At 34.4% G+C, this 22,959-nt stretch overlaps 1 protein-coding gene across 4 annotated transcripts in view; it reads right to left on the bottom strand.

The window, feature by feature from the left end:
• Positions 1 to 1,636: 1,636 nt before the first annotated feature.
• The window catches only part of LOC137629425 (uncharacterized), a 23,842-nt gene continuing 2,519 nt past the window's right edge, over positions 1,637 to 22,959 (bottom strand). The window contains exons 1-11 of one of the 4 annotated variants that reach the window (XM_068360669.1): positions 17,957 to 18,092; positions 14,364 to 14,737; positions 12,595 to 12,799; positions 11,687 to 11,924; positions 10,147 to 10,258; positions 9,205 to 9,491; positions 8,919 to 9,100; positions 7,313 to 7,512; positions 4,948 to 5,104; positions 4,429 to 4,587; positions 1,637 to 3,119 (exon numbers count right to left, since the gene is read on the bottom strand). In XM_068360669.1, the coding sequence (XP_068216770.1) occupies positions 2,937 to 3,119; positions 4,429 to 4,587; positions 4,948 to 5,104; positions 7,313 to 7,512; positions 8,919 to 9,100; positions 9,205 to 9,491; positions 10,147 to 10,258; positions 11,687 to 11,924; positions 12,595 to 12,799; positions 14,364 to 14,680 (2,040 nt within the window). In that variant the 5' untranslated portion in view covers positions 14,681 to 14,737; positions 17,957 to 18,092 and the 3' untranslated portion in view covers positions 1,637 to 2,936. Of the gene's footprint in view, positions 3,120 to 4,428; positions 4,588 to 4,947; positions 5,105 to 7,312; positions 7,513 to 8,918; positions 9,101 to 9,204; positions 9,492 to 10,146; positions 10,259 to 11,686; positions 11,925 to 12,594; positions 12,800 to 14,363; positions 14,738 to 17,956; positions 18,093 to 22,959 lie in introns of those variants that run through there. The other 3 variants (XM_068360673.1, XM_068360671.1, XM_068360672.1) reach the window with 3 other exon arrangements.

The raw sequence follows: 22,959 nt of genomic DNA, 5'->3' as shown, positions 1-22,959 counted from the left end.
GCTGGACCTGTCCTGAAAGGACTGACTTTCGCTTAAGGGCTTCGAAACCTTGTGACAGGTTTCTTATGCGAAAAGCCTTCGGATGACGAGGAGAAAAAACGTCTCTCTCGTCTTATGGTAGGGGAGATCTTGGTAAGATACACCCGATACCATAGAGGGAAACGTCTGTTCGTTGATCAAGGCCTCTCGAACCCATAAGTCGTTCGACATTACTTCTCCCCTGGGCTTGGGAGCTTGCAAGAGGTCCCGGACTAGGTGAACGACAGGCACGAACAGACGAACCCTCGGACGCAACACTGTAACACTTAGCGCAATATCACTTTATCACTTCAATTTTCTGTTTTGCACTTATTTCACTGAAATCGAAACTTTTACTGATTTCTACCTGAAGCACGCAATTCTACCCTTCATCAAAAGGTAGTAATTGCGAAATCAGTCGTATAATGCAAGCTCATTAATACCAGCAAAAAAACAGAAAACATATTTTAAGATAAAAAAAAAAATTCAGTGGCTGGGGAAGAGACTAAACACTAGATCATATAAACTACGTTTTCAATCTCTCACCGCACATAGCCTGGGGACGAGAATAAAAAACTAAAAACGTTTTATCCTTTCTCCCCGTACAGAGACTAGGGACGAGAGTAACTCGAGAACAACGTTACCCGCTTGAACGGAACGTTTTCTCTCCTCTCTCTCCCTCCGTCTCTATCTCCTCTTTCTCTCTTGATTTCGCACCCAAGAGAAGAGCCCAATTACATTTCGTCAAAAAAACATGTTATTTGACCAAAGGAAAAAACTGAAAGCTTTTTCAATTAAAAGTTCCTTTAAAATAGAATTTAAAACATTTAAGCTTAGAAAGAATGAACAAAACGTCAGAATCGATTTACTCTTTCTGCAAAGTGAAACCGTGATACTCTCTCTCTCTCTATCGTAACGATAGAGCGCATGTTGAACGTCCTGAACGTCAACAACTGCGTAGCATAAATAAACTAAACGTTAGTTCATCTTTGAAAACAGTACGAAGACTATTCAAAGAAATTCTTTCATAAAATATTTCATTTAAAAAGTTTTAAATCCTTAGCTCTTTAAAAGCTATTTACGATATAAAGGGCTCAACGTTGATTAACTTCTGTTTCCAATTTAGGACCGCCTACTCTCAGGAAAGGTCGCATATAAACAAAACATTAAAATTTATTTTTTATGTTTATCGAAGAGGAAAATCTATAATTAATTTATAACGTGATAAGATAATTACTAAAAGCCTAAACACACTTCCGTCTAAGGTAAGGGTCGGCCATTTAAAAGTCAAAGAAAGTCCCTACTCTCTTTGTCACTAAAAAAAAAATCTATCCAAAACGAGTTCAAGATTTTAGATGAAGATAAAACACCTGCACTGCGAAAGCTCAAACCAGAATATAGTACTTCACCAAAGATGATGGGAAAAACTCCAGGTTTCAACAGCGAGTAAAGTACGTCTTCGACAGAGAGAAAATTGAGTCTGTTTACATAAGAGCTGGGTATCTGGTCGACAGATGGCGCTGTTAGGCACACCCGCAACCTGTGTGGCGATCGCTGGCGAGTTTTTTCCGTAGAGTTTGTCTGTCGAGCAACAGAGTTGCAGCTATATATTCACCGGCTAAGTTAAATATTTAAAAACTAAAATTGCTATACATCGACTCTAAACTACTATAACACCTTATCTAAAACAGGTTGCTGAAGATTATGCACAGAATTAAAATTCAGCCAATAATGAATAAAATATGCTCTTTAAACATTTAAATATACAGTATGATAAAAAAAAAATTGCTTTGGAATTTAATAGAATAAATTTATAATACACTTTTGATATCTAAACCTACCTTACATTAAAAAAAATAAAATACCTAAAACATTGCATATCAACACAACACCCTAATATCAAAGAGTTAAATTACAACTTTTAAAATCTCCTGTAAACATAAAATTTATAAAAAATCCCACTTCATGAAAAACTTGGAAAATGTACACGAAAACAAGTACAATACATCCTCATACTAATGACTGAAAACTTATGAAATTTTCATTTCTTTAAAATATTTTCCTCATTAAAAATGTTAAATGAAAAGTTGAAAACAATTTTCCCTAACGACAGAAACTATTTCTAAACTGTTAGTGAAAATATTCTCTATTCCTAAACATGTGCACCCAAGAATAAGTTTTCCTAATTTCAAGTCTATGCACTCTTTTTCTGTTGCTATATCATACATTTTTTTTTCTAAATAAAATTAGATTAAAATACCGATCACTACAGTTGGAGAGACCTCAAAAATCTGACTGGCATGTAATTTACCCTTTACTATAATTTCTATAAGTACAGAAAAAAAATTACTAAAAAAAATTATCCCAAGTTTTGCCCCTAAAACTCCACACAAGGAAAGACACTTATGACCCACTCTAAGAACTTTCAGTGATCATACATCCAAAATAAATGCATCACTACACTTATGATAGAATGATAAGCTTAATATCTTAATTTATTGAAATTAATATTTCAGAAATCTTATTCTATACTTAAAAGTAATTTCCCAGTTGTATAACACTATTTCCTGTGATGTACAATTTATGTTAATTTCTTACTTTATGGGGAGTCATACCAACCTGTACTCCAAGTCTTCACGGAATGATTATTAAGGTTTAAAAATCTTTTATTGAACCCTGGTTTACGAAAGCATTAGTTTCACCAAGAACTTTATATGTTGGACTGTTTCAATAAAATCATAAGAAAAATATTAGTTTAGAAGAGATCTGCCTTTACCCCCAAACCACTTGAAAGTTTGATTAGTTTTGTATTTTTTCTAAATTAAATAAGAACAAATAACGTCAACAAATTAGTAAACCAGGGTTCAATAAAAGATTTTTAAACCTTAATAATCATGCCGTGAAGACATGAACATAGATCAAGTAGCTGGAGAAAGGTACAAGGCTGCTAGGTTAGCAGACACAACCGAAGCAGAAGGCCTTTGCTTTGGATCCTCTGCCCAACACCGTACAGCAATGCTATTCAACAACTGTTCAAGAAGTGTGTAAGAGCTAACATGTACAGGAAAGTGGTCGACTGGACGATGTAATAGCTTGGTTACCTGAAAATCCAAAAACAGTTACTGTAATTTTCTACATATAAATTAACAAACTTTCTGGAAGAAAAATAGTTCCCTTTTTTTACTAAAATCATTGGATGCACTTCCAACTCGAGAGCCACAGAGCCTCCCTGAAGTTGCACAGCTTAAAAATCATTGTAGTTCCTTCACAAGGGTAGATGTTGCCATGTCTTCATGTATATTTTCAAGGCTACAAAGCCATAAACAGCAGTTTAAGGCTTAAGGTTATTATTGGGAGGGCTACATAAACAGAACTTTCTGTCAAAAGTACCCGACCCTTTAGAAATATCAGAAATTAGAAAAACATTGCACATAAAATTCAGATGAAACTTGATAAAATCCTGAGAGAAAGAGTAAACCAATGAGTTCCAGCTTAAGTCCACTTTTGCTTCAGCATTAATACTCTGCAAGTCTCCCTGGAAATGATACCTAACGCAATTCATTATAAGCATATTCTTATTCTCATTAGCTTTCAAAGTGAATATTATGTTCAGCTTTATTCTATTGGTGTACGTATCCCATTTAACCGATGGTTATAATTTTCTTTCACTGAGTCTTAAATCTTAGCTGTATTTATGTACATTATTTATGTACATGTGTCCTACAGCCTGCATTTTCTTCCAGTGTATCAGTAAATCAGTATAGCCCAGACTAAAATGTTCTGAACACACAATCTTTTGTTTTTGGCTTTCTTTAAACCTGTACGTTGGTTGGCTTTCGCAAGTCCTGTATATTCTATCTCAAGAGCCTTGATATGCATTGTGTGAAATTATATTCATACTATGATAGTTGTTTCGGTGTAGTTTTAAAACAAAATTATAATAAAAATGGATTACAAAAATAACTACTCCACAGATAATCTTCATTCTCTAATATACATTAAATTATTTCTCTTTAACAAGTTAGAGGATAGAGTGCAAGACCATACTGCCAACTCTGGTAACTTGGTCATTATCAATTTAGTGTACGTTTATTGTCAATGTTTTCCTCATCAAAATTTCACTATATTGTACAGTTCTTCTCTTGGCTGTTTATCTGCTATTTGCAAAGAGCTACTAAAGTTTTTAGAAACTTGCATAACCAATTAATAAAATTTTTTGTCATGATTATGTGTACTAAATATAAATATAGTAATTATAAAACAAAACAATTAAACAAGAATTAATAGGCTACTGCATACTTCAATGGTAACTATAGTAACTATACTAACTATCAGTATCATTTAGTGTCCTTAGTTAAAGATATCCAATCTATTTTTCTAAAAATAAGACATACAACTGGACACACGAACCTTATAAATTATAACATGGGGATGAATTCCTTGGAAAGGCACCACTTGAGTGAGAAGGTGCCATGCTGTAACCCCCAGTGCGAAAACATCACTACGGTCAGTAATCTCCTTCCTTCGTAACACCTCGGGTGCTTGGTAATTTATTGTGCCCAACACGTGCTATAAAGATGAAAATTGGTTACAATGTTTGACAATAATACATGAAATTTAGTAACAATGTTAAAATTCTCACAACTAGAATATTTACGAGATTTATTTTTTCTAAAATGTTTGTTCACTACAATGGAAAAAAAATAAAAAAAGATGTTATCTTCATCCCTAACCCTATATCTGACCTAAAGAATTGGGTTCTTTGATAATAAAGATGATATAATCTTATACCTGTACCTGTATACAAGTAATTCAGGATCAATAATTCTATGAATCAAACAAAAATCATTAAACTGAGAAGAATAAAGGAAAAAATAACTTAAGAAACACTAGTTCTAAAAGGTCAAAGATTGGGAAAATTTGACTAACCTCATTTCTTTCACCATAAAGCTCCAAACAACATCCAAAATCAGCCAATTTTACGTGACCAGTATGTGCGAGTAGTACATTAGCAGGTTTAACATCCAAATGAACAAGGTTTTGCGAGTGCAGATACGACAAACCATTTGCAATTTCTCCAATAAATCTAGAATTGAAAGAATATGAATGAGCTTTATTTAATGCTGTAGAATACAGTAAAGTTAAAATGTAAGATAAAGCTCCAAGGAATTAATAAATATATGTGAAGGTTGGATAGTACTCATGCTATATTTTCAAATATTAAATTCTCAACATAACATAAATCACCACTAAAGGTAGTTAACGGAATCATCACAAGCCTATTTACGTTTTTTTCTTGAGGGGCTAATTGAGATATTAATTCCATCAAGTCTTCTCTGTCATATCCTCTTTCTATCTGAACTCCAAAGAGGTATGGAGCTTCATCTACTCTGTATCTGTTCTTAATGCAGTACATGTACTGTTCAAACCACTTAACCTTTGAGACCTCAGGTAATATTTCAGCTTTTGAACACCACATCTCCTTGCCACTTTCTCATTCAAAATATGATCTACCCAACATACATTGGCATTTAATCTTGACATTCTATTGCTTGTGACCATGTTTCTGCTACACACAGAACAAGTCTTATGTAATAATCCTAAGTCTTTGCTATCTCTATAATGGGAGACTTTTGATAACCAGTAGTCTAGCTATCTCTCTTCTTTTTAGATGCTTCACAGTCCATTATATCATGACATGGTTCCCCATTCTTTGCCAATTTGTTCATTATGGGTTTCAAGATGTCAAAAGTACCTTCAAGCATATTTCATAATCTAGAACATTTTCTTTGGTACCAGCAGTTACATTTGGTGCACATTTTATTTCCCACATCAACAGACACTTGCTTACCTTCCAGGCTCTACTTTTTCCTTTGCATTCTTTTTTGTCCTCTAAACCTTTTAGCTACAGTTTTTTAATTTCCAGTCTTCTTTTAGTAATTCCACTTATCCTTCTTAACATTTCAATGACCTTCTTCTCAGATCATGTAATTAAAACTAGGTTATCTGCATACCCAGTTTGTGCAGAGATCCTTCATGGTTCTCCTTCCTTGCTTCCTCCAGTAATATATGAACAGCTAAAAGTTCTACAATACACACTTCTTACAACGCATAATCATAGTCTACTTTAGAAAGTTTTAAATCTTGATTCTAGTCCAACGTACAATTCAATTAAATATAGTACTTCAATATACAGTACGAATTGCAGTTTTCTTTCTGCTACAGTCAACTGAGAAGCAGCAAAATATATCAGAGATATCTACAAACAGTTTCTGTCTCATTGATAGTACAGGAAAAAAGTGTGGCACTAGGCACACTGCTGTAAGAAAGATTTTTTTTTATATCTTTTTTCTTCAGATGTGTTGACAACTTTCAAATGGATATATATCAGAAGTAGTTTTTTTTCTTTATTTAAAGTGCATTTCTCTACTTAGACTGCATTCATGCAATGTCTTCAGAATCTAACTTCTACACACAGTTTAGATAGGAAGCAATTTGAAAATCAGATAAGTAGAGAAATAAATTTTATCATCAAAATCTCATTCTTGAGAAAATGTTAGAGCAGCTCAGAAAACAAACTTACAGTACAAGCATATCCCAGATTTTAAAGCACATTGCTTTTTACTAAATATTACCAGCATTAAGTAAATACCCTCATAAACAGGGGAGAACAGAAAAATACTCTGCTAGGTACATAAATGCAGTTTTTTCCCTTCTAAAAACAAAAGAACTTACGATACTACCCTTTTGTCAATATAGTTATGGATGACAGCAAACAGGCAGTAAAACTTCACTTGACTGACAATAAAATAGTCTACCTAAAATTACACTTCTGTACTAAAATGTTAACATTATGGCAAAAGAACCAACTTTAATCTTAAAAAAATTAGAATAAAATCCAATTGATTTAACATAACAATTAGTCTAGAAATAGACATCCAGAGAGACAGAAGTTAGGCAATCGCCAGGCCTGTGTACAGAACTACTTTCTAGAAAACAGTTTCCTTTTTAATTGAGCATACAGCATCTAGGGTTTCTGAATGCCACAAAGGTGGGCTATTCATAAATGCTGTAAGGGGTTTGTTCTGAAACAAAGTATTTACCAGGCATTCTTAATCCAGAATTTACCAAATACTCTACATGATGTATATCAACTAGTATTTTGAAAGGTATGTCTGATAATATACACCAAGAAACTGCAAGGTATTGCAAATATTGAAATTATTTTTATGCAAATATATTAGGAATAAAACTATTTACAAATAAAATTACCACAAAAGTTAAGAACATTTACCTTACTTTATCTCTAGCAGTAAGCATAATATTTGGCTCATGGATAAGAGTGAGAAGCGTGTACGGTGTACAGAGCTCACTCACCACCCATGCCCATTCTATGGCTCCATTGCAGTCATGATCCTCTTGATGTGGAAATGAGACATCCTGCATTGGAACACCAAAAAGTGACGAGACCAACTTCAAAGGCAAAACTTCCTCCTACAGAAGAAAACACTTAATTATAAAATTTATCATTTTGACACTTTACTCTCAAGTCACATTGCTTATTCTAATTTTCAAGGACAATGGTTATTTCTTCTCTACAATGCATTATGCTGCGAGCCAGTGGCATTTGTTGTTACTGTATTCCTAAATATCTTTTGATTCCATCGTTATTGTGTGGAGGTCATTCATAAGTTATGTTGTCTGAGCTCAACTACTGTATACATTTGTTAAAACCAAATTATACCAATGTTTCATCAGAAATCACATATTATTCATGCAAGCCCTAGTCCAGCCAAATGCTGTATAAACTACTGTATATCAAGATGGTTTCCTTAGGGGAAAAAATAATAAAAAAAAAGGACTATCCAACAAGGCCACTGAGCTTGCATTTTTTTACCAAGAGTAGAGCACCCTACCCATTTACAATTAAAGAGAAATTTCCAAATGCCATCTAAATATGTTAAAGGTCCTCAAAAAAATAAGTACAGTACAGTACAGTATACAGCAATAACTAAATCCATTGGAAATAGGACCTCTGTCCCTACTGTACAATTTAGCTTGGGAACTACCTCCTACTAATAAAACACCCACAGAGAACAGCCTACAATGAAGCAAAAGGAAATTAATAATAGAAGGTAGAAAAGTCTACATGGGAATTAGTCCATCCTCCTGGTCTGGTAATGAAATTCTATATGTAAAATTTATTAGAAAGCTACACAACCCTTCCGTAAACCTTTTCAATAGTAATTCATCCCTACAGACTAAGTGTTAAGCTGGAGGAAGTTTATCATCTTTATGTCCAAAGAAAATCTTAGAAAACCTAAACAAACAGGACTGGAAGTGTGTTGATACTTAGGGAAAAATTATCACAATGGTATATCATATGAACAACCAAGAAATAAATTAAAATCAAATCAAAATATAATGAAGCAAACATGAGAAAACAAGATGTACTTAATAGCTTAATAAAAACTGAACATATACCGTGATTGGATCATGGTACATTTTACAGAATGCAGCTGTGACTATGTAGTACTGAATGGTAAGCTCTTCTATGAAAATTACACATTTGAAATTTCACAATTTTTATTTTTACTATTAGGTTAAATTTAGTAGCCTCATTTAATACTTTAAGGCCTGACCTCTATTCACTATTTCTCTAAAGATTTCAATGCTACACCTTTAATCTGGGAAAACTAGCTCCTTGGGGTTCAAATAATATTGGAAATTTTCTATTTGGCTACACACAGTAATTGATAAGCACTGATTAGATGACAAAAATCCAAGTAAAAAATACTGATAATTCACTGAATTACTCTATGAATTGAGTAAGCTTTATATACAAATTACAAATGAACTGGAAAAAAATCACAAACTATACATCAATTCAAGTAACGCACCTCCGAAGTCTCTCCGATCTTTGACCAGGAGATATTTGCAAAATCCTTAGAAGTAGACGAAGTTATGACTGCCAAAGTAGAATTCACATGCGCTTGCGGTTGAATCTTTAAAAGAAGGGCTTCTCTCAATGCTGACTGAGCTTGTCGCTTCCCTTTAAGTACTTTTACAGCTACTCGCTTTCCTTGAATCAAAACAGCAATATTTATCTAAAAGATCTAGAACTCCAAAGAGTGGATGTTAGCTACGATATGCAACGAATCACTAGAAAGAAAAACTTTATCGTACCTTTGAAATGACCGAGTTTAACAACTCCAAACCCACCTCGGTTGATAACACTCCCTACCGGCTTCAAAATTAAATTGCTGTAACTCAAAGTGGCTGTTCTCTTTAGGACATTGTTGTAAAAAGTATTATTGCTACTATAAAGCTCAGATCCACCGAGTCTCCTATGATGATGAAAAGAATTGCCATGCAGCTGCACTGACTGTGGGGTCAAAGGTCGGGAGGCAAAGCTACCGAGATTGACATTTTTACTTAGACTGTTGGGTTGCACTTCAAGAGAGAAACGTCGTCTGAAAAACATTCACATCAATTCACCCATTAGAACTCCATATCAAAAATATTAATGACAGGATTTTGATTTTAATTCCTTTTGAAAAATTCCCTCCTATAAAGAAAAAAAAAGAAGAAAAACACTGCAATTCAACAAAACAACTGATATTTAGCATAATTGATCAGGCGAGAAATTTTGACCTCCCGACTATGTAATTCATTACATTTCAGCATAAGGCTTTCCACCATCGTTTCGTTGGCTTGTGTCACCAAACTTACTAGAAGCTTCTTTCATCCTATTCCTCACCCTTCCCACTCCAGTCCAGAATGGGTAGAGAGGCTACCTTGAGCAATTGCTATTAAGTGAGGTTTCTGTAGTTAACATGGTAACTACTCCTTTGGTAATTATTCAAATTTATTCATATACAGTAAATTTAATTTCCAACAAATGCTCTTCTTTTTGCCCTTACATTAGTACTTTATACTGTTTGCATGAAAACAAAGTAATCACTGGAATCAACAGCCAAATATTCTGTTTTCATGAAGATAAAATAAATTTCATACTTAAATATATCAAGCTTATGATTGATCAAAATTTCAACCTTACATAACCTGAAACATCTAATATAATCAATAACTTATGATCATAAGCTTGGACAAAAATATATTTCTTACCTACAACACTGCATACAAGTTGGCGAATAACTTGGGTTATTACACGAAGTGTCAGCAAGGAAGTTTGATGAGGTTTTGGAATTCTCTTTATCCTTTTCTTGACAATCATCACCTAAGATAAATTCATAAAGTAAATTAAATTAAAATCTAAAATAATTCAAATTGCACTAAGAAAATGTGCAACAATGTTACTTTCATTTTTAAAGATATTAGCCAGAACCTTTTACCTAGCATATGGGAAAAGATACCAAGAAGCCACCAAGACCATCTAAGCCAACTGGAAATAGCAGGTTACAATATGTTTCAAGGAGACAGATTTTGACCAACTGCATCATTGAACTGTCGGAAAATAGCCACCATTATTTTAGTAGTCTCGCCAGCTGCTTAAAGTCAAGTATACCTCGATATGAATCGTTAAGAAACCTTTTCAGACCATCATAAGTATTGCCAGGATGTTTTCTTAGATGATCAAAGTGGCTTTATAGGAGTTCTTGGAAGTTGGTACCTTTAAACATTCAACATACGTTTAAATATATTGTCAGTCAAGCTTGGTACAGTTGGATTTAAATGCAAATGTAGTACTTTCTACAGATAAACTCAGCATTATAGATTCCCTTGTCAGTAAACTTCATAAAAGTCAAATTCAGATTCAGATGACCACTACCTTACAAGCAACAAAAACTCAACCAGACTTGCAATGACAGCCTGAAGCAACAAGCAGGGTTTTCCTGCTAGTGGTTACTGAGCACTAACACACTACTATACTCTAATGCTTTGTATGCCATTCATCCAGCTGTATTATCAATAATAAACTTGAATTTAGAAAGGCATTCAATTATTTGGTTAGCATTCAATTGTACCCAGTTTAATTCATCATGTTTTTGCATAGAATACAGGTACATAAAGTTTGTTTTTCATATGATTTCTTTTTCTATAGTACTGTTATACCAGATTTCTTATTTCTATATCTATCCAAGTCATAAAAAACTGGTTAAATAGAATTATTGCATATTATTATACAATAAATCTTATTTACTTCCCCATCACTTGTTATTGGTTCTATGTACTGTAAAATAGTACAGTACAGTGCTACATACCATAAGTACCAGCATTCATGGTATTAGTGCTTTCCTTGGTAATCATCATCATCATCATCTCCTCCTACGCCTATTGACGCAAAGGGCCTCCATAGACTGACTAAACCCATAGAGGATTCATTGGCTAAATTTCGAGAGGGTGAAGATACAAGAGATACAGGAGCTGTGACACAAAGATTTCAGATTCTATACTCAAAATATATTTTCAATAAAGACTTCTTATATCATGGGTTTATTGCACCAGAAGACAGGAGGTGGTATCTTTAAGAAATACTGTAACAAGTCCTAGAGTTTTCCAGACAAATTTTTAAAATACTGTAGCTGTCCAAGTAGGATTTAATCAAAAGTGAACTCTAATCATATCTAAATACATTAAGTCTGACATATAAGAACATTGCTTCAGGACACAAAACAAAAAGAAGAAATTAACAAGATAAGCTTACCTGAATGTACAGTATCAACGTAAATCTTTGGTATGCTAGAAATTAGTTTGGCATCCACTGCCAACTCATTTTTTCTGGCAGACTCTTCTTGAATTTCTCCTTTACATACAAGCTGTTTGGCATGTACTTGGGAACTCTCAAAGGCGAAATGATCCGACTTGCTTTTTGCTTCTATGCAGGGTGATAACGATGGAAAGACTATGTACGGAGAGCTGCCTTTACGATGGCTATTACTCGTCTGTAAAAATTAATTTCAAAATTCAAGTCACTTACAAAGATGAAATATATAGGAAAGTATATAAAATTTGAATAAAAACAGCGTTCCTAATATAATTATACAGTATTTTTAAAAAGTGCTTTCAATACAGTTCTGAAAACAAATAGTCTAACCTCCAACTCTCTATGGTCAATAATGAACAATGATTATTATTGTAAAGATGTGGTATTAAAAGTTCTTAAATGGTGATATTTCAAGTAATACTTTGTTTGAAAGGAAGAAAATCCTTTCATAGCTTAACTAACTCTCTAGTGACCAAGAGTTGGACAAGACTTTTGATAAGCTAAATTCTACTGTACTGTCCAACTGGCCATTAAAATAATCTATATATAACCATGACTGGAGTAGATCTATGAAATTTTATCTATATGGTCTAGATCTAAGGTCGTAAAGGCCATTATAAAAAAAAAACAAGTTGCGGCTAGGGAAAACCCCACATTTGTACTATGAAGCAATATTAAGAGTTGGACAGCACGATGGAAAAACAAAAGCATTTTGAAATACAGTAAAGAAGAAAGCCACAAGGTATGTGTAAATAAGGGTTGAAGGGAACCTGTTATGACCTTTTAGTAATACCTACAGTGATGTATAAGAGGTGTACTGGAAGGCAAAAACCCCCTACAGGACAAACCTTAGAAGAATAAATGTCTCCATTTCCATATGATGGGGTTCTACTACAGGAACGATGATGTAGATGTTCTTGAAACGTTGAACTCTCGTGTAAATGTCCGACTGCCAAACCGCTTTGGGTTAAATCCTTGCTCAAGTGCTTTGGCGTACTACAAATGGATGTTTTATTGATGTTCCCGTCCTGGAAGCTCCTAGAAAGGAAGGTACTTGAAGTACTGTTAGTTGGCGAGAAGCAAAAACATTATTTACATTCATTGTCGCAAGGCAATGGCACTTGACATATTGCATTGCTTGAACATGTTCTAGGTTTCACATAATTCGGGGATAAATAAGATGACGATGAATGGTTAAAAACACTAGCTAGATTGGCATTCCTCGAAGCTTCTGATGAAACACAAAAGCTTGAATCATTACTGGCCAGGAAGACAGGCGAAACTAAGGATGGACTCTTATGTTGACTGGCATCACATAGCAAACCATTAAAACCAAGTTTTTCCTTTGTTATCTCAAAAGTTCTATCCAATTTCACATAATACGGGGATAAATAAGATGACGATGAATGGTTAAAATCACTAGCTAGACTTGCATTGCTCGAAGCTTCTGACGAAACAAGCATTTGTGTTTCGTCAGAAGCTAGACTTGCATTGCTCGAAGCTTCTGACGAAACACAAAAGCTTGAATCATTACTGGCCAGGAAGACAGGCGAAACTAAGGATGGACTCTTATGTTGACTGGCATCACATAGCAAACCATTAACACCAAGTTTTTCCTTTGTTATCTCAAAAGTTCTATCCAATTCAATTCTACTTCTGAAAAGAAAAGGTAAACAACTACAGGCAAAGATTTATGCCTTTGTTCTTGTCGAGAGGATGGTATGAGAAGCAAATTTTGATGTTCTCACCCCTGGACATAAACAAGTGATGAATGTAGAAATATGGAAAAAAAAGCTAAAACTTACATTTATGATAGGCTTGTTAATATTTCAAGTTCTAAGGACTAACAAATTAATGTAGTCACCTTCATGAAGAACAAAAAGAGCTGAAAGGTCTCCTGCATCGTTATAAGAATGTCTCTTTTGATGTACCAGGTAAGGCCAGAATATCACAGAATGGTGCTGATCTTGGCAATTCAAGGGCCATTAAACAGAAACCGATGTCTACTAAACCCACAAAAGACCAAAATTGTTGAATAGGAAGTAATGTACAACTAAATCAAATCAACCTATCAGTATTCAATGGAGTTCACCTGTACCTCAGGAAAAAGAGGCTCAAAGTCACAACTATTTATGTTTTGATTACAGAGAGGTGAATCTAGTTTCAAATATAGGTTCAGTATCAATCCCTTGGGCATACTGCATAGCCTAATGGCATTAACCTATTTTGATATTCTATATTCATCACATTACAAAGTCCTGAAATGTTGAAAGGTTACCTATTAGGATCGAGAGCAAAAGTAAAGTTTGTATCTGTTTTTGTTACATCACTTGGGTTATATTCATACAATGTCATATGACCTTTGGAATTTTGAAAATTCAAGATGGTGGTTTCTCAGATTAAGATCCTAAATGATCTTGAGGGAAGAGTCATGCACGTAGTTAATATGATAATTATTAGTGACACAAGGTAAGAACATTTTAGATTCATGAAAGAACATACAGTACTATATTCAAATTGTAATCCACTTGAAAATTATCTGTATCAAGACTAGAGATATGGCAACTAGCAAAGATGAATAAAGTTCTCGTAGGAAAATTTCAACTGTAATACTCACTTTGAGACACCTGGTTGTATCCATTCAGTCAAAAATATATTGTCCAATGATGCCCTTTTTCGACTGAGGTACGCAACAGAAGGTGGTCCATTGTCATAGTTAGGCACGCACAGAGAGGCTCTTTTCTCACTAGATTTTCCTCGTGATTTATATGGTAGAAGGGCATCAAACGTTCCTATGGATGCTCTGCGCTTTTCAGAAAACTCTGGCTTTACCTCCAAGCAACGTGTAGACAAGCTGAGAGGATCACAGGATGCCCGTCTGTTTGCTACAGTCTCTGGGGTTAAAAAGCCAAGTCTTCTCACTACCCCAGCCATTGTTCCTTTGTTTTATTATTATATACAGCGCAAGGGTAAGCCTATATTCCTGGAGTTCTGAAAAACAAACATTTAAATCTAGCTAATAAACCAGGATGGGCATACATGAATAACAAATACACATTTGAGTTGATGCTCCTTGAAGCATTTTCTTTTACACAATTTGGAGAAGCTATATATCAGATGTGAACTGTAATGACTAAACTACCCAATTAGTTTCAGAGGGGCATTCAGTAGCGAGCATGTCTTTGCCACAGCAAGCAATCTTACTTTACTCTTAACTCCACTGCATACTTTTACGTCGATATATTTTCCTCAAAATCTAATGGATTTGTCCTAGAGTCACACCCCTCTGGTCTACAAATTTTGTTGAAATCGGTTCAATAGTTTGTGTAATTTTGTTCACAAAAAATATAACAAAATATTTGCCATTAATTTGACACTGCAATTATTTCCAAAGTACTCCTGCATACATGTTCTTTGGTATACTTTATCCAAAATGTTACAGATTCATCACTGGGTCAAACACAACAGGACTACCGAGCTTAGTCAAAACCAGTACAATAGTTTTTGTGTCTAGTTGCTCATAAACGAATAAATAAAGTACAGTACTGCAAGACAGACAGACAGACAGGCGAGTATAGTGTAGTGTATACCCTTCGCAAAATCTTTGATCTTGGCGAAGGTAATTAAAAGAAGATAATTATTCATTTGGGAAGATCTCGTTACCTATGTATGTGTTATTTGTACAGTATTTCTGCAGTCTATTTGATCGAGACCCTTTGAATGAATTTCTAAAATGTTAATTTTCTGTCGAGAATGACATCCAGAATAATAAACAAGTTGCATTTATCTGAAGGAATATTGTCAATGAAATCATAAAGAATCCAAGAGAAAGTGCTGATAGTGAACAATCTGCAAAGGCAGAGGTTAAGTACCAGTATTATATCATACAGTATCCAGTACTGTATGTACGATGTTGTTATGTACTAAAAGCAAAGTTTTTGGTATTGTAGATGATGTAACTTTTTAAAAAAATACTGTACAGTACAGTACTATAATTAATCTAAATACAGTAGCAGCCTACCTTAATCCAGTATTAAAGTACTTGTGAATACAAGCAAACTGGGATACGATCATGCAAATTCAAATTGGATTAAGAGTATAGGTATTGCACTGGTCTGTGAGCAAATATTTTCCTCTGTATGAAAATTTTTCATGGACAAGCACTGTATAAACGAGACAATCATATGATAGGCAGAATTTCGAGGATTTAACAAAATACAGCACTGTAGGCTACTACTGTATCTGAAGTTTCAAACTAATGGACCTTGAATCTTTGATGCGAGCTTAATTTCCTTACAACTCTATCACAATGGATTGAAAAGCTAAGAATATTTGCAGGTATAGACATTCATATAAAAACCACAAACAGTCAAGTGTGGAAGGAAATGTCGGAGGCCTTTGTCCTGCCGTGGACTAGCAACAGCTGATGATATCACAACACTAAACCCGCAATCAATTAAAAACTGAATGGGAAAAGCATTGACCTGTTCATATGACATTTCGATTGTTCCCTGATGAAATATTGTTTTTCAGACTTATCCTAATGAGATTTGGCCATTATGAGACTTTTCTACTACAAATTGTTAGGATTTTGAATGAAGGAAAATAGCCTAAACTCTAATACAATTCATTTCTAGTATAGAGAGATATCTGAACAGATGAAAAATGACAATACATTAGAAAAACTACATTTCACCAACGATACGAATTTTGAAGGCATATGTATTTACCGCCAAGTTAATAAAGGGGTAACCTGAGCTAGGCTAAGGAAGTAAATATCTTGGTAAATGAAACGATAGTATTTTTTAAACAACAGCTGCAGGGGATGTGATGGAAATATATGGCCAAGTCCTGATAGTTAAAACGGTAAAATCATAGTTATGGACGGAGCAACATTTTTGCTCTTTATTGTTTTACTTTCTTTTACCCAGGAACATGATTATGAACACAGATGTTTGAAACGTCGTTATTTGTTGGCGACAAAAATAGTTTTTACTGTAGTAAATGTGCTTTCACTAAATTCGACCTTCATTTCAACAGCAAATAAACCGAAAACCTGTTAGACCGTCTGAGAACAGGGATATTCTTTAGAAATCTATTAGTTTTTGCTTCGCCGTGCGTTACCTTGGCTTGCAGAAAAAGAAAAACATCAAAGCTGCACAAGCTACACCCATTTTGTTTTATTACCCAGATAATCAAGATTTTATTTCACGTGAAAGTATATATATATATATATATATATATATATATATATATATATATATATATATATATATATATATATATATATAAAATAAATTTCTTTATAGGAAACACCTGTTTAATAGTAGAATAGCTTTTTCAGTCCGTAAATATAATAAAACTGACAAAACGACATCACCAAAGGTAAGTTAAGTTAAGGAATACAAGATAAAATTACTTTCCTACATTTTATCTTACAGCTGATACAAAATTCTAGATCTGGCTATTTGAAGGGGTTAGGCACCGAGGTTCAGGTGCCCTAGGTTAGGTCAGGATGCATTCCAATACTGTAGTTTACTATGGGTTACCTACTGAGGTCAGGTTACATTAATTTATATTGCAATACTTTGGGAAGAATATACATTTGTTCTGTCACTAAAAAAGATTGTTTTCGTCTACAAAATTATTTAATATACGGATTAGGTTTCCCCGACCGTAACTACAGTAATACCAAGGTTATAGCGTTTCCTATAAGCTGTGATTCACGAAAAGGACGGACTTTTTCCTTTAAAAAAGTTTTTTCCCTAGGTTACATTACCCTATAATTCGGTACAATAATACCAAAAGTAACATTAGGATATGAACATCAATTTTATCAGATGCCTATTTGAATAAACCCTACAAGACAAACCTATAAGCAAACTCTAAAGACACAGTGTCATGCATTTCGTAATTCTCAAGTGGGTATTATTATTATCATTATTACAAGCCAAGCTACAACCCAAGAAGGAAAAGCAAGATGCTATAAGCTCAAGGGCTCCAATAGGGAAAAATAGCCCAGTGAGGGAAGGAAATAAGGAAATAAATAAATGAGGAGAACAAATTAACAATGAATCATTCTAAAAACAGTAACAACGTCAAAATAGATGTCATATATTAACTATTAACAACGTCAAAACAGATATGTCATAAATCAACTATAAAAAGACATTAACTTCCATTATAACATAGAAAACCAGACATACATACACAAACAATTACTGATAAAGAGGTTGCACCTTAATGTTCCAAATATTCCATAAAATGTAAGTAGAAGTGATCACTTATAAAATGCAGGTACACTTTACTGTAGTGAACCTGGAACTCAGGACGAAGCCTCTCACCGAGTGACGTCATAAACTCTAACTTCTGAAGTTTCTGGACTCGGATTGGTAGTTGAGTTATTAAAAGCTTGAGAAGAATAATAATCTATCAGACTGTTGGTGGATTTTTTTCTTTATACACTCTACATTAAAAAAGTAGTGGTATTAATTCATATTTAGGGATATTTTTGAATGAATACAGCTCTAAAGAAATTTTAGAGTCATTTTCAATGTCCATCTATTCTTGTCAAATTCATTTATTTGTAGTTCGAAATCAGGGCATTTTGACCATTATAACCAAGTTTGTAGTGCTTGGATATGCATGGGACTTTTCTTTTCACTAACACTAATTTTTTTTCTTCAGTGTTGGTTCACAAACATATTTTCATGGCATTAGCATTACTTTGTCTTTCAAGCTTGTCTCTGGGCTTGTGGGTGTGTCTTAATGAATTAGTTTTAAATAGCAAAGAACCAGTTCATGAATAAGTTTTAATCTGAACTAGGTAACTAACTATATAACTAACTACAGAAGATAAATGAGTGAAGATGCTGACCAACGACGAATCCTTTAGAATTTTATTCTTTGGATTTGGAAAAGTTTGCTCTGATGACCTGACCTGACCCTGGAATCAACAGGCTATTCAGTACCGTTTCGAGACCGTAAAGAAATTGATTTGAAGGAGTTGGCCAGCAAGACAAAGATAATTCGGAAAGTAAATGAAACTGAGCATACGTACTCTATACTGAAACTGTAAGAAATCATCACAGTTGCATTGCCAAGCAACAGTTAGTGAAAACCGATGGACTGCAGGGATATAAAAGGCTGTTATACATGATGAGATATAAGTGGGAAAACAGATGGACTGCAGGGATATAAAAGGCTGTTATACATGATGAGATATAAGTGGGAAAACAGATGGACTGCAGGGATATAAAAGGCTGTTATACATGATAAGATATAAGTGGGAAAACAGATGGACCGCAGGGATATAAAAGGCTGAATTGCATGATGAGATATAAGTGGGAAAACCGATGGACTGCAGGGATATAAAAGGCTGTTATACATGATAAGATATAAGTGGGAAAACAGATGGACTGCCGGGATATAAAAGGCTGTTATACATGATGAGATATAAGTGGGAAAACAGATGGACTGCAGGGATATAAAAGGCTGTTATACATGATGAGATATAAGTGGGAAAACAGATGGACTGCAGGGATATAAAAGGCTGTTATACATGATAAGATATAAGTGGAAAACAGATGGACCGCAGGGATATAAAAGGCTGAATTGCATGATGAGATATAAGTGGGAAAACCGATGGACTGCAGGGATATAAAAGGCTGTTATACATGATAAGATATAAGTGGGAAAACAGATGGACTGTAGGGATATAAAAGGCTGTTATACATGATAAGATATAAGTGGAAAAACAGATGGACCGCAGGGATATAAAAGGCTGAATTGCATGATGAGATATAAGTGGGAAAACAGATGGACTGCAGGGATATATAAGGCTGTTATACATGATGAGATATAAGTGGGAAAACAGATGGACTGCCGGGATATAAAAGGCTGTTATACATGATAAGATATAAGTGGGAAAACAGATGGACCGCAGGGATATAAAAGGCTGAATTGCATGATGAGATATAAGTAGGAAAACAGATGGACTGCAGGGATATAAAAGGCTGTTATACATGATGAGATATAAGTGGGAAAACAGATGGACTGCAGGGATATAAAAGGCTGAATTGCATGATGAGATATAAGTGGGAAAACAGATGGACAGCAGGAATATAAAAGGCTGAATTGCATGATGAGATATAAGTGGGAAAACAGATGGACTGCAGGGATATAAAAGGCTGTTATACATGATGAGATATAAGTGGGAAAACCGATGGACTGCAGGGATATAAAAGGCTGAATTGCATGATGAGATATAAGTGGAAAAACAGATGGACTGCAGAGATATAGAAGGCTGTTATACATGATGAGATATAAGTGGGAAAACAGATGGACTGCAGGGATATAAAAGGCTGAATTGCATGATGAGATATAAGTGGGAAAACAGATGGACAGCAGGAATATAAAAGGCTGAATTGCATGATGAGATATAAGTGGGAAAACAGATGAACTGCAGGGATATAAAAGGCTGAACTCTATGATGAGATATGGGAAAACCGATGGACTGCAGGGATATAAAAGACTGAACTGCATGATGAGATGTAAGTGGGAAAACAGATGGACAGCAGGAATATAAAAGGCTGAATTGCATGATGAGATATAAGTAGGAAAACAGATGGACTGCAGGGATATAAAAGGCTGTTATACATGATGAGATATAAGTGGGAAAACAGATGGACTGCAGGGATATAAAAGGCTGTTATACATGATGAGATATAAGTGGGAAAACAGATGGACTGCAGGGATATAAAAGGCTGAATTGCATGATGAGATATAAGTGGAAAAACAGATGGACTGCAGAGATATAGAAGGCTGTTATACATGATGAGATATAAGTGGGAAAACAGATGGACTGCAGGGATATAAAAGGCTGAATTGCATGATGAGATATAAGTGGGAAAACAGATGGACAGCAGGAATATAAAAGGCTGAATTGCATGATGAGATATAAGTGGGAAAACCGATGGACTGCAGGGATATAAAAGGCTGAATTGCATGATGAGATATAATTGGGAAAACAGATTGACTGCAGGGATATAAAAGGAGAAAATAGCCATAATTTAGAAGATAAGGTACGGATGATGTCAATAAGGAATTAAATAGAAACCCCGATGGAAGTAACTGCTTAAAATGGGTAGAATCCTAGCCTCACCAGTGAGTGGACCTTGATCCGAATCAAGAAGACAAAACAGCTTAGACAGTGTCCAGAATCAGGCCTAATGCATCTGTTGAACTCAGAAGATGAATCAAGCATAGAAAGGTCAGAAACAATAAACAATAGCCTCGTGTTTTAATGTCATTTGAGAACTGGAAGGCCCATAAACTTGTATCAACAAAGGGCACAGTCCTACAGATACCCAACAAGTCTTTGGTAAGGGTGAGGTTACTAACTTCCTTACGTCAAGCCCTGTTCTTCACTTATGAAAGTGCTGAAGTCTATTCCTATTTGGGTGTCATTGAATATGGACAGTGAGTAGCAAGCAATCCACGACCTATTAAATGGGAGCATAGTGCTGTATCAACAGTATTATTCAGCTACGTGCTCTGAAAACACACCAATAGTAATTGAAAAAAAAAAATATTTTATATATAAATTCCTTTTATGTTTGGAATAACCGGAGAAAATACTGTTATTATCGTGTTATATACTATAGTAATAACCGTAACGAGTTTTACTTTACAGCCAATAGATGGCCTCAGAGGCCCCTTGTCCAAACTAATATAGTCAATTATTTGAAGAACACGTGTGTCCAAAAAGTGTAGTAGGAAGGTAGAGGCTATAGAATCGGTAGTTGGTAAATTGTCCAATGACCGTTTCCTTATTAGGAATGAACATTTTCATCAGAAAATGGTGTGAATTTTTCATATGATATCGGAAGCAACCTGAGTTTACTTATGAAAGTGTTTAGTATTACCTTTCTTCATTAGAACACATGGATAATAAGTCATGTCCCTGTACAAGTGACCAAGATAACAATCATCAGCATAGTTAAAATTTTGGTGGGACGAGTTTGGGACAGCGCTGCCAAATGAAATTTCCTTGAATGGAGAATAACCTTATTCATTACAGATTCAAATCATTTAGGGAGTAATAATTATATGCCAGAAGATGCATGACTATGGAGTAATTTGATGTTCTTATAATCAGCGTAATCAACATCGATAAATCAAGTAATGAAAAAGAAAATGTCACATTCCTGTGTCTTCGCCAACGCCTGACTGTTGCGTCATCCACCGTCGAACTTGTGTTTGTTGTTAAGGGCGTTCCAGAGTGTAAATTATTTATAAAATAAACCTTATCATCATTTCCTCAGTAAATGTATGCATTCCAGTAAAGCATGTCTTGGTTCAATATAGGCTAAAAGAATCCATTAAGTACACCACACATTTATATTATATAATTAAATATATATATATATATATATATATATATATATATATATATATATATATATATATATATATATATATATATATATATATATATATATATATATATATAAACATTAATGCTTTTCCTTAATAGTTATGGCTATGGTCTTCCCAAGTCAGTTAGGCCAATCGTGAATATAAAAAGAGCGAATTCTAAAAGATCGTTGAGAGAGAGAGAGAGAGAGAGAGAGAGAGAGAGAGAGAGAGAGAGAGAGAGAGAGAGAGAGAGAGAGAGGGGGGGTCTATAAAAGTCGAGTTTGACTCATTGGGTTAATGAATCTTTAAATAATAATTTTGATAATACATTGAATGCGTTTACCTTTATAAACATTTCTATTTTAATAAAATGAAGACTTATCCTGAGAGATAGGTTATTATTGTTATTATTATTATTATTACTTGCTAAGCTACATCCCCAGTTGGGAAAGCAGGGTGTTATAAGCCCAGGGGCTCCAACAGGGAAAATAGCCCAGTGAGGAAAGGAAACAGGGAAAAATAAAATATTTCAAGAACAGTAACAACATTGAAATAAATATTTATTATATAAGGTATAAAAACTTTAACAAAACAAGAGGAAGTAACATTAAATAGAATAATTTGCCCGCGCGTACCCTCAAGCAAGAGAACTCAAACCCAAGACAGTGGAAGACCATACAGAGGCTATGGCTCTACCCAAAACTAGAGAACAATGGTTTGATTTTGGAGTGTCCTCCTAGAAGATCTGCTTACCATAGCTGAAGAGTCTCTTTTTACCCTTAACCTTAATAATA

The sequence above is a fragment of the Palaemon carinicauda genome, chromosome 37, assembly GCF_036898095.1.
Source record: "Palaemon carinicauda isolate YSFRI2023 chromosome 37, ASM3689809v2, whole genome shotgun sequence".
Taxonomy (NCBI): Eukaryota; Metazoa; Arthropoda; class Malacostraca; order Decapoda; family Palaemonidae; genus Palaemon; species Palaemon carinicauda.
Note: the sequence above shows the minus strand (reverse complement) of the source record. Positions and strands in the feature narration are given on the sequence as shown.